Source organism: Aythya ferina, assembly GCF_964211825.1.
Source record: "Aythya ferina genome assembly, chromosome: Z".
NCBI classification, from domain to species: Eukaryota; Metazoa; Chordata; class Aves; order Anseriformes; family Anatidae; genus Aythya; species Aythya ferina.
In genome coordinates, this window is record NC_140299.1 from 43199876 (window position 1) to 43213639 (window position 13764).

Genomic DNA, 13764 nt, shown 5'->3' on the forward strand with positions numbered 1-13764 from the left:
CCGCCCCTGGGAGGCTCACTAACCAGCTGCGTCAGGAAGCGATCTTCCACGCTCTCCAGAAACCTCCTAGACTGCTTTCTCTGGGCTGTGTTGTGCTTCCAGGATATGTCAGGGAGGTTGAAGTCCCCCAAGCGAAGAAGCACCGACGATTTCACAACTTCTGTCAGCTGCCTGTAGAACTCCTCATCCGTCTCCTCGTCCTGGTTCGGCGGTCTATAACAGACCCCCACCAGGATGCTCGCCTTGTTGGCCTTCCCGCCGATCCTAACCCACAGGGACTCAACCTTGTCATTGCCAGCCTCGAGTTCCACAGCATGGAAAGATTCTCTAATAAAGAGAGCCACCCCACCACCCCTTCTGTGCTGCCTGCCCCTTCTGAAGAGCCTATAGCCAGTCATTGTAGCACTCCAGTCATGAGAGTGGTCCCACCACGTCTCCGTGATGGCAACCAAGTCGTAGCCTGCCTGCTGCACGATGGCTTCCAGCTCCTCCTGTTTGTTATCATGCTGCGTGCATTGGTGTAGATGCACTTCAGCTGGGCCATTGCCTTCTCCCCAGGCCTCGCCATTGTTCCCCCGGCACAGCTCCAACAAGCCTTGTTTCAGTCCCAACCCCCATCTAACCTAGTTTAAAGCCCTCTCGATGAGCCCCACCATTTTATATGCTATTTGCCGGAACACTTCCCTTAACAGAAAGGATCCTCCTAAAGGAAACTCTGAAGGACATTGTTAAGATCAGTCTGACCTCTAGTCTCGCTGTGACCAAAATCAGTCCACTTTTGGGTCAGAATTCTGCCTGCTGTTGTGCAGGGGGGCTCTGCTGAAGCCAGCAGAGTTGCCCATGCAGTGGGTTCCCAGCCCCAGCGACAGACGTCAGTGGCCTTTGTTGGTCACTTGGAAGGACAAAGTGGCATTTGGCTTTGTTTGACCATAAGCAAATGCACAGAGCTTGCAGAGCAGCTTCCATGTTGCTGCATGAGCTCATCAGGCCGTTGGGAACTTCAGCCCGTGTTCCTGCAGAGGGCCAGGCTAGAATAAAGCAGGCAGTTGTAATGGGAATGAGGGAACCCTTCCTGGATGGCCTGCTGCCTCCCCGTAAGAAAGAGAAGGCATTACTCTACGGAGCGCCCTGTGTTTTCTCCTCCTTTCCCTACGCACAAGTACCAAACCTGTAAGAGGAAGTCAGGCATTTCTTCCCCAAGAAAAAGAGGGGGAAAGTGTGCTGAAGGGCACGGCATGTTGCAGAGAACAGTGACCGATCTGGAGGCGAGAGAGGCTGCAGCGCGCAGTGGGAGGCACACCCGAGGCTGTCAAACCTGGCCCTCGGTCCATCTGAACAAAACTTCCCTCCGGGACGTTGCAGCTCCCTGCAGGGGTGCTCCTGGCTGTGCCAGCCCCGGCTTTGCTCTTCCCTTGCCCCTCAGGGTGCAGCAGGCTGCGGTTTGCCACTTTCTTTGGCTTTCTCCCTGGAAAAAGGCATTCCTGGCCTGGCTGTGGCTGGAGAAGCAGAAATCTTACTTTATCAGAGCATTGCCCAAACAGAGCTGACTGGAGATGTTTTTGCCCCATAGATAAGGGCAGCATGGTCCTGAAGCAAATTCAGAGAAGTGGAGTTTGGATATTACCTTGGGCAACAGAGCCCTTCTTCTCTTCCATCTGACAAAAAACAATCCTCTCGTTAGATGGTTCTGGATGGAATAAATGGCTCAGTCTTCAAAATAGGACAGTAATCAAAGTTTACAATTTATGAAAGGAATAGAGGTAAGCAAACAGCGCTGGGTGCACCGGGAGTCTCTGCTCCACCAAGACGCACACCAGTTACATCAAGTAGCTGATTTTTATGCTCCGAGGCTAATGCATATTCATTACTACTTCTAAAAAAAAACAGGGTTATTACAATTAGTTTCTGGAATCCAAACCCTCCTACGGGAGCATGCGTATCAGTCTCCAGCGGTGCCTCTGGGGGTCTCTCGTGCTGAAGGCTCATAGTCTTCCTCCCTCTTGTCCTTCTCCTTTGTCCAACTTGGCTGTATGTCAGAGACTTGTGCAGCATCCCCTGCAAGCTTTCTCTTTTAGTTGTTCTTCAGCTCTCCCCGTCTCCTTAATCTCCTGGCCAGATATCAGAGACTTGCATAGTGTCCCATGCAATAATCATAATAGGTAGCAGTTATTCTGAACCCCCCAGATATCAGAGACTTCAAGGAAAAACCTACAAATACATTTCCCTTCAAGCTCTCTATTGACACGAATTGCTAAAACATTCCTTTGCAAGATACAAGAATTATATACATTAACCACTCTGTTTTTCTTAGACTTGTGGTTATACAAGGGTACGTAAGACAGAAGGTCACATTCATCATACCATGCTGCCCTAGCACTGTTCCATACTGACACAAATCAGATGAACATATCTCACATGGACATGCCCAGAAAAACCTTCCACCAACAGGAAGCAAGCCCTTGAAGACAGTGATGCGCCAGAATTGCTTGTGCATTTGAGCACAATAAATATCTTCCTGAGCAGTCTATTGGCTTCCTCTGCCCCTTTCTCTGAAGCCCAGAAGGACCACAGGGCAGGTTTAATGGGCGGCGTTTGTAAGAGGCAACCCAGGTGTTAGGAGCGTGCAGAAAACCCAGTCACATCCCATTCTCAGTCCTCAAATTGGTATGAAACACTGATTGCAAAAGAAGTGGCATGAAGGTGTAGTCCTGGAGATGTATCCAGAGGTCGGCTCCAAGGAGTAGAGCCATTTCTGATGGGCTGCTGCAGGGAAAGTTAACATCCCAGCCAGACCCAGTACAGGTACCTAAGAAGCTTTTCTAGCTCCATAGGAGAGGCTTGTGTTTCACTTGCTGGTCAGAAGATCACATTAGCTCTATCTGAAGCTGTGTGTATTTGCCCAGGGGCCATGTGAGGAAACCTTGGCTTTCATATGGCAGATTCTGGGCTAATCCGGGCAACATACGGTCGTGGTGGACATTGATGTACCTCGGGATGGTGCACTTTGAGAACTACGGAAGAAGTCCTGACAAAAGCAGCAAGAATAAATTAGTGATGATTGAAATCGGCTGAGCTGCAGGGCTGCTTTCACATAACTCAGGACAACCAGTCCCTGTCTGAGTGTGCTTTCTATACCGTGGCAGCCAGGGACTGCTTTATTTATACCTGCCATGTCTTGTTTCCCGTTTCAGACACCAGCATTCATGTTTCGCATTCCACGAATCACATGTGATTCATGCCTCACCATACTGAACCCCTAGCCACCTCCCCCTATTCCAGGGAGATTTTACCTTCATGGCTCTCTTGATTGCAGCACAGGGCCCACACTCATGGGTAACCTGTGTGATGGCCTCAGTGGGTAGGTCCACCCCTCGATCACGAACCCATCTGTATATGGCATCCCTCCCCAGATGTCCTGATGTTTCCCGGGCCCATCGAGCTACAAACAGCTCACCCTTACGTCCCCAGTCCAGGCCCACCTGAGCCACTTCAATTTTTGAAGCTCGATCCACCTCTTTGTTGTTCTCATGTTCCTCAGTAGCGCATCTCTTGCGCATGTGGGCATCTACATGACGTACTTTTGCATCCAGGTTTTGTACCCAGGCAGCAATCTCTTGCCACAGGGCAGCAGCCCAGCTAGGTTTCTCTCTACACTGCCAGTTGCTCTGTTTCCATTGCTGCAGCCACCCTCCCAGAGCATTTGCCGCTATCCATGAGCCAATGTAAGATACAGTCCTGGCCATTTTTCTCGTTCAGCAATCTCTAGCACTAGTTGTATGGCTTTTACTTCTGCATAGTGACTCAAGTTGCCTTCCCCTTCTACAGCCTCCACAACTCGTCGTGTGGGACTCCACGCAGCAGCTTTCCATTTCCGATGACTGCCTACCACAATCCTACTACGGAAGGGTCTTCGGAAAGGTCAGGCAGGGTAGACAGCTGCCTGATCTTCTCTGTGCTCAAAGCAGCTATGCCAAAAGCCCACCGGTACCCTTGAAGTACCCTCTCTTGAGGTAGTCTATGGCAAGGATGCATGGAGCCTCCGGGCCAGTCACAAAGGGAAGCTTTTGCCACTGATTCCCAGTTAGGCTCACTTCAGCTTCCAATAGAGTTAGCTGTTGGGATGCCCCTGTCACGCCAGAGATACAGATGAGCTCTGTCCCTTGGTAGCCTGATGGCATTCAGGTACATTGTGCGCCGGTGTCCACTCGAGGTGGACATGGTTTAGTTGTGTGAGGTGCCATTTGTGGTTGTCAGCGTGTTTGGGGCTGGAACACTGTTTTCTCCCTCTCTGAAAAGCACTTGGAGGGGAAGGAGGGCTGTGGGGAAAGTGGGAGCACTTTCAAAGTGGGAGCACAACACAAAAATGTTGGTCCTTCCTTATACGCCCTTGGTGAAAGAGGGAGCAAAGTGGATTCCAGACCCAAGCCTGCAGACTCTTAGATTAGGACACGTAATGTGCTTTGAAATTCTCTTGATGCCAGCATCTGAAGAAGCGGAGGCTGGCGCACTCGCTCCTTCTGCAAAAGGCAACCCCCCTTGAGGTTTCCCCAAGAAGGGCAGGCAAGAGCAGCCAATGAGGTTGTGAATCAGAGCTTTATTTGCGCAACGTTTGAGAGAGACGTGGGGTGTCACGGAGGCGTGCCGAGCTCTCTTTGTCCTTCGCTGCGGGGCCTGTGGTTGTGCTTGTAGGACCGTGTCAGGGTAGAGGTGGGGTCCCCGTGTCCTTCGTGCTCCTTCGATGGCTGTGGTTGTAGAAAGCTGCAGCAGCCTTCAGGTCAGTGGCCGTGGAGCGACTGGGCAGAGGCGGGAAAGGCCAGTGGCAGAGCTTAGTCTCCTCGGGGCTCTGTGATGGGGTGAGAAAGGAAAATGATCAAAAAGAGCAGCCCCAACCCATGGCAAGCACTCCCAGCCCGACAGCAAGGCCATGCTTCCTGGGTATCCCTGACAGCCAAGAGTCAGCTGAGTTAGGCCAGGGCAGTGAGAGCGTGGTGGGGAATGGGCTGGGGCAATCTTATCTGTCCTGGAGAGCGTGGTGAATTCTCTGTCAGAGTGCGGAAAGAGAGAGGCCAGGAGTGTGCCATGGCGTCATTCCCTCACTGTCAGCGTGTCCAGCTGTAAGAGAGGAGGTGACAAAGAGAGCAGACACCCCCTGCCAGCACTGGAAGGCGTCCCTTCCTCCCTGTGTGAGGCTCTCCCAGCCTCACTCCAGGGCCGTCCATCTCCCATCTCCCTGACGGCCAGGAGATGCCCATCATAGCCCAGCCAGGTCATCTTCTGGCATGCTCTGAGAGTGTGGAGGGCTGTGGGTTGGGGATCGCTTATCTGTCCTGGAGAGCATTGGCAGCTCTTCCTCCCAGCTGAGTTCTCACAGGCAGAGAGGGCAGGATCGTGCCATGGTCTGGTCCCATCGCTGTGTGTTTGTGGCTGAAAGAGAAGCAGCAGCAAACGGAGCAGCAACCCCCTGTGACCACGGGCAGCCCCCGCCTCCCTCCCCAAGAGTCTCTATCGTCTCACCGAGGCTGTCCGTGTCCCGTTGTCTTGATGGAGCTGTCCCTGCCATCCTGTCCCGAACGTGTCATCGTCCTGCTTGCTGTGGACCGGAGTGAGGTGTGGGCTGGGGCAATCTTACCTGTCCTGGAGAGCGTTGGCAGCTCTTCCGTCCAGCTCAGTAGAGGAGGGCAGCAAGACCAGGAGTGTGCCGCGGTCTGGTCCCATCGCTGTGAGTGTTTTGAGCTATAAGAGAGGAAGCCAAAAGGGAGCAGCCTTCCCCTGTGGCCAGGAGCAGCCCCTGCCTCCCAGCCTAAGGCTCTCCCAGCCTCACTCCAAGGCCGTCCTTCCCGGGTCAGCCATGTTGGGCCCACTTTCCAGGCATTGACACTGTGGTGTGGAATAGGTTGGGGTGATCTTCTCTGTCCTGGAGAGCGTTGACAGCTTTTCCAGCTGACTTCTCAAGCGGAGAGAGGCCAGGAGTATGCAGGGCTCTATTCTCATTCCTGTCTGTGCCTGCCTTTAATGAGAGAAGGAACAAACGGAGCAGCATCTCCCTGTGACCACGAGCTGCCCCAGCCTCTCTGACTGAGGGACTCCAGCAACTCACCACGTCCGTCCATCTCCCGTCATCCTGATGGAGCGGTCACTCCCATCGTGGCCCAAACATCTCACCTTCCTGCTTGCTGTGGACCATGGTGGGGGTGGGTTGGGGCAATCTTACCTGTCCTGTGTAGCGTTGGCCGCTCTTCCTTCCAGCTGAGCAGTCCTTGGGGAGAGCCCAGGAGTGTGCTGTGATCTGGTCCCATTGCTGTCTGAGTCTGGCTTTAATGAGAGAAGGAACAAACGGAGCAGCATCCCCCTGTGACCACGGGCAGCCCCTGCCTCTCTGCCCGAGGGTCTCTAGCGTCTCACCGAGGCTGTCCGTGTCCCGTCGTCCTGATGGAGCTGTCCCTGCCATCCTGGCCTGAGCGTGTCACCTGGCTGCTTGCTATGGGACCGTGGGAGGGTGTGGGTCGGGCTGATGTTACCTGTCCTGGAGAGCGTGGACAAATGTCCGGCCCCGTGCTGGGAAGGAGCGGCCAGGAGTGTGCGGTGGCTCGGTTCGGTCAGTGTCCTGTAGGGCGCTGAGAGCCGTCTGAGGCGAGGGCCTGAGAAGGGAGGAGGAGAGAGGAGCTGAGTTCCTCTGGTGGAGTTTGTTGTTTGAGTTGGAGTTGTTCCTCTGGTTGAGCCGCAGGAGAGGAGCAGGCAGCCGAGCAGCCTCCCCGTCAGCACGGGCAGCCACGGCAGGGCTGCCCAAGCGCCCAAGTGCCACTGGGGCCAGCGTTCCGGGGCCAAGGCCGTCCCTGCCCCTTTGTGACATGGGGCACCCCCTGCCTGCTGAGCCATGGGCAGGGCAGCACTGCGGGGGGGCGGGGGCAGCAGCTGATGCGGAGCCCAGGCCCGGGCCGGGCGGTGGACAAGGTGCCCTGGTGTTTGGGCAGGGCTGCGGGGCCGTGCCAGCAGGCTGTGGGAGCGTGCTGGGGTGCGGCTGGGGCTGTGCTGCCTGCCCTGCAGGGCTCGGAGAGCTCCCCGCCGAGGGAGAGAGGCCAGGAGCGCGCCCCGCTTCGGTCCCATGGCTGCCTGTGCGTGCGGCTGGAAGAGGAGAGGCAAGCAGAGAGGAGCCCCCCATCAGCGCACAGGGGCACACGTCTGTTCCTGCCCACGGTGGAAGCACGAAGGCAGAACTAAATGAATAAAAAGAGTGAAAAGCCCAAAGCCACGGGTTGTGATTCTGGGGAGGGGAATCAAGGAGCCGTAGCAGCAATTGCATTGAAATGAACTTTATTTCAGCTAAAGAGTAAAGTTGAGGAAAAACTAAGAAATCCCCAAACTCTAGTAAAAGTGAAAGCAGCTGAAGTGGCGTCAATTTTCACTGAATTAGAGAATTTCTGGGTTGGAAGAGACCTCAAGATCATCGAGTCCAACCTCTGACCAAACACTAACAGTCCTCCACTAAACCATATCGCTAAGCTCTACATCTAAACGTCTTTTAAAGACCTCCAGGGATGGCGACTCCACCACTTCCCTGGGCAGCCCGTTCCAATGCCTAACAACCCTTTCGGGAAAGAAGTTCTTCCTAACATCCAACCTAAATCTCCCCTGGTGCAACTTTAGCCCGTTCCTCCTCGTCCTGTCACCAGGCACGTGGGAGAACAGACCAACCCCCACCTCGCTACAGCCTCCTTTAAGGGACCTGTAGAGAGCGATAAGGTCACCCCCGAGCCTCCTTTTCTCCAGGCTGAACAAGCCCAGCTCCCTCAGCCGCTCCTCATAGGACTTGTTCTCCAGGCCCCTCACCAGCTTCGTCGCCCTTCTCTGGACTCGCTCGAGCACCTCCATGTCCTTCTTGTAGCGAGGGGCCCAAAACTGAACACAGTGCTCGAGGTGCGGCCTCACCAGAGCCGAGTACAGGGGGACGATCACTTCCCTAGCCCTGCTGGCCACACTGCTTCTTATGCAAGCCAGGATGCCGTTGGCCTTCTTGGCCACCTGAGCACACTGCTGGCTCATATTCAGCCGACTATCAACCACTACTCCCAGGTCCTTCTCTGCCTGGCAGCTCTCCAACCACTCCTCTCCCAGCCTGTAGCTCCGCTTGGGGTTATTGCGCCCCAGGTGCAGGACCCGGCACTCGGCCTTGTTGAACTTCGTGCAGCTGACCTCAGCCCATCGGTGCAGCCTGTCCAGATCCTCCTGCAGAGCCTTCCTGCCCTCGAGCAGATCGACACACGCACCTAACTTGGTGTCATCTGCCAACTTACTGAGGGTGCACTCAATGCCCTCATCCAGATCATCGATGAAGATATTAAAGAGGACCGGGCCCAGCACCGAACCCTGGGGAACACCACTAGTGACCGACCTCCAACTGGATTTGACTCCATTCACCACGACTCTTTGGGCCCGACTATCCAGCCAGTTTCTAACCCAACGAAGCCTGCGCCAGTCCAAGCCAAGAGCAGCCAGTTTCTTGAGGAGAATGCTATGGGAAACGGGGTCAAAAGCCTTGTTGAAGTCAGCGTAGACCACATCCACAGCCTTTCCCTCATCCACCAAGCGCGTCACTTTGTCATAGAAGGAGACCAGGTCCGTCAAGCAGGACCTGCCTTTCATAAACCCATGCTGACTGGGCCTGATCGCCTGCTTGCCCTGCAAGTGCCGCGTGATGACTCTCAAGATAATCTGCTCCATGAGCTTCCCTGGCACTGAGGTCCAACTGACAGGCCTATGGGTCCCCGGGTCTGCCCTCCGGCCCTTCTTGTAGATGGGCGTCACGTTTGCCAGCTGCCAGTCAACTGGGACCTCCCCCGATAGCCAGGACTGCTGATAAATGATGGATAGTGGCTTGGCCAGCTCCTCCGCCAGTTCTCTCAGTACCCTCGGGTGGATCCAATCCGGCCCCATCGACTTGTGCACATCCAAGTGCCGTAGCAGATCGCCAACCATTTCTTCGTGGATAGTGAGGGTCACATTCTGCTCCCCATCCCCTTCCGCCAGCTCAGGGCATTGGGTATCCAGAGAACAACCGCTATTGCCGCTAAAGACTGAGGCAAAGAAGGCATTAAGCACCTCCGCCTTTTCCTCATCTTTTGTAACAAGGTTTCCCCCCGCATCCAGTAAAGGATGGAGATTCTCCTTAGTCCTCCGTTTTGTGTTGATGTATTTGTAAAAAGGTTTTTTGTTGTCTTTAACGGCAGTAGCCAGATTGAGCTCCAGATGAGCTTTGGCCTTTCTAATTTGGTCCCTGCACGGCCTCGCAACATCCTTATAGTCCTCCTCAGTGGCCCGCCCTTTCTTCCAAAGATTACAAACCCTCTTTTTTCTCCTGAGCTCAAGCTGCAACTCTGTTGAGCCAGGCCGGTCTTCTTCCACACCGGCTCGTCGGTGGGCACGTGGGGACAGACCGCTCCTGTGCCATTGAGATTTCCTTCTTGAAGAGCACCCAGCCTTCCTGCACTCCTCTGCCCTTCAGAACCGCCCCCCAAGGGACTCTACCAAGCCGTGTCCTGAGCAGCTCAAAGTCAGCCCTCTGGAAGTCCAATACAGTCGTTTTGCTGGTCCCCTTCCTGGCCTCGCCAAGAATAGAGAACTCCACCATTTCGTGCTCACTCTGCCCAAGACAGCTCCCGACCACCACATCTCCCACCAGTCCTTCTCTGTTTGTGAAGAGAAGGTCTAGCGGGGCACCGCCCCTGGGAGGCTCACTAACCAGCTGCGTCAGGAAGCGATCTTCCACGCTCTCCAGAAACCTCCTAGACTGCTTTCTCTGGGCTGTGTTGTGCTTCCAGGATATGTCAGGGAGGTTGAAGTCCCCCAAGCGAAGAAGCACCGACGATTTCACAACTTCTGTCAGCTGCCTGTAGAACTCCTCATCCGTCTCCTCGTCCTGGTTCGGCGGTCTATAACAGACCCCCACCAGGATGCTCGCCTTGTTGGCCTTCCCGCCGATCCTAACCCACAGGGACTCAACCTTGTCATTGCCAGCCTCGAGTTCCACAGCATGGAAAGATTCTCTAATAAAGAGAGCCACCCCACCACCCCTTCTGTGCTGCCTGCCCCTTCTGAAGAGCCTATAGCCAGTCATTGTAGCACTCCAGTCATGAGAGTGGTCCCACCACGTCTCCGTGATGGCAACCAAGTCGTAGCCTGCCTGCTGCACGATGGCTTCCAGCTCCTCCTGTTTGTTATCATGCTGCGTGCATTGGTGTAGATGCACTTCAGCTGGGCCATTGCCTTCTCCCCAGGCCTCGCCATTGTTCCCCCGGCACAGCTCCAACAAGCCTTGTTTCAGTCCCAACCCCCATCTAACCTAGTTTAAAGCCCTCTCGATGAGCCCCACCATTTTATATGCTATTTGCCGGAACACTTCCCTTAACAGAAAGGATCCTCCTAAAGGAAACTCTGAAGGACATTGTTAAGATCAGTCTGACCTCTAGTCTCGCTGTGACCAAAATCAGTCCACTTTTGGGTCAGAATTCTGCCTGCTGTTGTGCAGGGGGGCTCTGCTGAAGCCAGCAGAGTTGCCCATGCAGTGGGTTCCCAGCCCCAGCGACAGACGTCAGTGGCCTTTGTTGGTCACTTGGAAGGACAAAGTGGCATTTGGCTTTGTTTGACCATAAGCAAATGCACAGAGCTTGCAGAGCAGCTTCCATGTTGCTGCATGAGCTCATCAGGCCGTTGGGAACTTCAGCCCGTGTTCCTGCAGAGGGCCAGGCTAGAATAAAGCAGGCAGTTGTAATGGGAATGAGGGAACCCTTCCTGGATGGCCTGCTGCCTCCCCGTAAGAAAGAGAAGGCATTACTCTACGGAGCGCCCTGTGTTTTCTCCTCCTTTCCCTACGCACAAGTACCAAACCTGTAAGAGGAAGTCAGGCATTTCTTCCCCAAGAAAAAGAGGGGGAAAGTGTGCTGAAGGGCACGGCATGTTGCAGAGAACAGTGACCGATCTGGAGGCGAGAGAGGCTGCAGCGCGCAGTGGGAGGCACACCCGAGGCTGTCAAACCTGGCCCTCGGTCCATCTGAACAAAACTTCCCTCCGGGACGTTGCAGCTCCCTGCAGGGGTGCTCCTGGCTGTGCCAGCCCCGGCTTTGCTCTTCCCTTGCCCCTCAGGGTGCAGCAGGCTGCGGTTTGCCACTTTCTTTGGCTTTCTCCCTGGAAAAAGGCATTCCTGGCCTGGCTGTGGCTGGAGAAGCAGAAATCTTACTTTATCAGAGCATTGCCCAAACAGAGCTGACTGGAGATGTTTTTGCCCCATAGATAAGGGCAGCATGGTCCTGAAGCAAATTCAGAGAAGTGGAGTTTGGATATTACCTTGGGCAACAGAGCCCTTCTTCTCTTCCATCTGACAAAAAACAATCCTCTCGTTAGATGGTTCTGGATGGAATAAATGGCTCAGTCTTCAAAATAGGACAGTAATCAAAGTTTACAATTTATGAAAGGAATAGAGGTAAGCAAACAGCGCTGGGTGCACCGGGAGTCTCTGCTCCACCAAGACGCACACCAGTTACATCAAGTAGCTGATTTTTATGCTCCGAGGCTAATGCATATTCATTACTACTTCTAAAAAAAAACAGGGTTATTACAATTAGTTTCTGGAATCCAAACCCTCCTACGGGAGCATGCGTATCAGTCTCCAGCGGTGCCTCTGGGGGTCTCTCGTGCTGAAGGCTCATAGTCTTCCTCCCTCTTGTCCTTCTCCTTTGTCCAACTTGGCTGTATGTCAGAGACTTGTGCAGCATCCCCTGCAAGCTTTCTCTTTTAGTTGTTCTTCAGCTCTCCCCGTCTCCTTAATCTCCTGGCCAGATATCAGAGACTTGCATAGTGTCCCATGCAATAATCATAATAGGTAGCAGTTATTCTGAACCCCCCAGATATCAGAGACTTCAAGGAAAAACCTACAAATACATTTCCCTTCAAGCTCTCTATTGACACGAATTGCTAAAACATTCCTTTGCAAGATACAAGAATTATATACATTAACCACTCTGTTTTTCTTAGACTTGTGGTTATACAAGGGTACGTAAGACAGAAGGTCACATTCATCATACCATGCTGCCCTAGCACTGTTCCATACTGACACAAATCAGATGAACATATCTCACATGGACATGCCCAGAAAAACCTTCCACCAACAGGAAGCAAGCCCTTGAAGACAGTGATGCGCCAGAATTGCTTGTGCATTTGAGCACAATAAATATCTTCCTGAGCAGTCTATTGGCTTCCTCTGCCCCTTTCTCTGAAGCCCAGAAGGACCACAGGGCAGGTTTAATGGGCGGCGTTTGTAAGAGGCAACCCAGGTGTTAGGAGCGTGCAGAAAACCCAGTCACATCCCATTCTCAGTCCTCAAATTGGTATGAAACACTGATTGCAAAAGAAGTGGCATGAAGGTGTAGTCCTGGAGATGTATCCAGAGGTCGGCTCCAAGGAGTAGAGCCATTTCTGATGGGCTGCTGCAGGGAAAGTTAACATCCCAGCCAGACCCAGTACAGGTACCTAAGAAGCTTTTCTAGCTCCATAGGAGAGGCTTGTGTTTCACTTGCTGGTCAGAAGATCACATTAGCTCTATCTGAAGCTGTGTGTATTTGCCCAGGGGCCATGTGAGGAAACCTTGGCTTTCATATGGCAGATTCTGGGCTAATCCGGGCAACATACGGTCGTGGTGGACATTGATGTACCTCGGGATGGTGCACTTTGAGAACTACGGAAGAAGTCCTGACAAAAGCAGCAAGAATAAATTAGTGATGATTGAAATCGGCTGAGCTGCAGGGCTGCTTTCACATAACTCAGGACAACCAGTCCCTGTCTGAGTGTGCTTTCTATACCGTGGCAGCCAGGGACTGCTTTATTTATACCTGCCATGTCTTGTTTCCCGTTTCAGACACCAGCATTCATGTTTCGCATTCCACGAATCACATGTGATTCATGCCTCACCATACTGAACCCCTAGCCACCTCCCCCTATTCCAGGGAGATTTTACCTTCATGGCTCTCTTGATTGCAGCACAGGGCCCACACTCATGGGTAACCTGTGTGATGGCCTCAGTGGGTAGGTCCACCCCTCGATCACGAACCCATCTGTATATGGCATCCCTCCCCAGATGTCCTGATGTTTCCCGGGCCCATCGAGCTACAAACAGCTCACCCTTACGTCCCCAGTCCAGGCCCACCTGAGCCACTTCAATTTTTGAAGCTCGATCCACCTCTTTGTTGTTCTCATGTTCCTCAGTAGCGCATCTCTTGCGCATGTGGGCATCTACATGACGTACTTTTGCATCCAGGTTTTGTACCCAGGCAGCAATCTCTTGCCACAGGGCAGCAGCCCAGCTAGGTTTCTCTCTACACTGCCAGTTGCTCTGTTTCCATTGCTGCAGCCACCCTCCCAGAGCATTTGCCGCTATCCATGAGCCAATGTAAGATACAGTCCTGGCCATTTTTCTCGTTCAGCAATCTCTAGCACTAGTTGTATGGCTTTTACTTCTGCATAGTGACTCAAGTTGCCTTCCCCTTCTACAGCCTCCACAACTCGTCGTGTGGGACTCCACGCAGCAGCTTTCCATTTCCGATGACTGCCTACCACAATCCTACTACGGAAGGGTCTTCGGAAAGGTCAGGCAGGGTAGACAGCTGCCTGATCTTCTCTGTGCTCAAAGCAGCTATGCCAAAAGCCCACCGGTACCCTTGAAGTACCCTCTCTTGAGGTAGTCTATGGCAAGGATGCATGGAGCCTCCGGGCCAGTCA

The 13764-nt window shown here is 53.5% G+C and overlaps 1 protein-coding gene across 1 annotated transcript; it reads right to left on the minus strand.

Moving 5' to 3' along the window:
• Positions 1-4574: 4574 nt before the first annotated feature.
• Positions 4575-6876, minus strand: LOC311427336 (uncharacterized protein; the record flags this gene model as incomplete). The annotated part of the gene is made up of 5 exons (XM_084504650.1): positions 4575-5424; positions 5515-5733; positions 5822-6007; positions 6212-6312; positions 6403-6876. 5 exons carry the CDS (start codon positions 6874-6876, stop codon positions 5319-5321), a joined length of 1086 nt encoding a protein of 361 aa, XP_084360776.1. The 3' UTR covers positions 4575-5318.
• Between the last annotated feature and the right edge of the window lie 6888 nt (positions 6877-13764).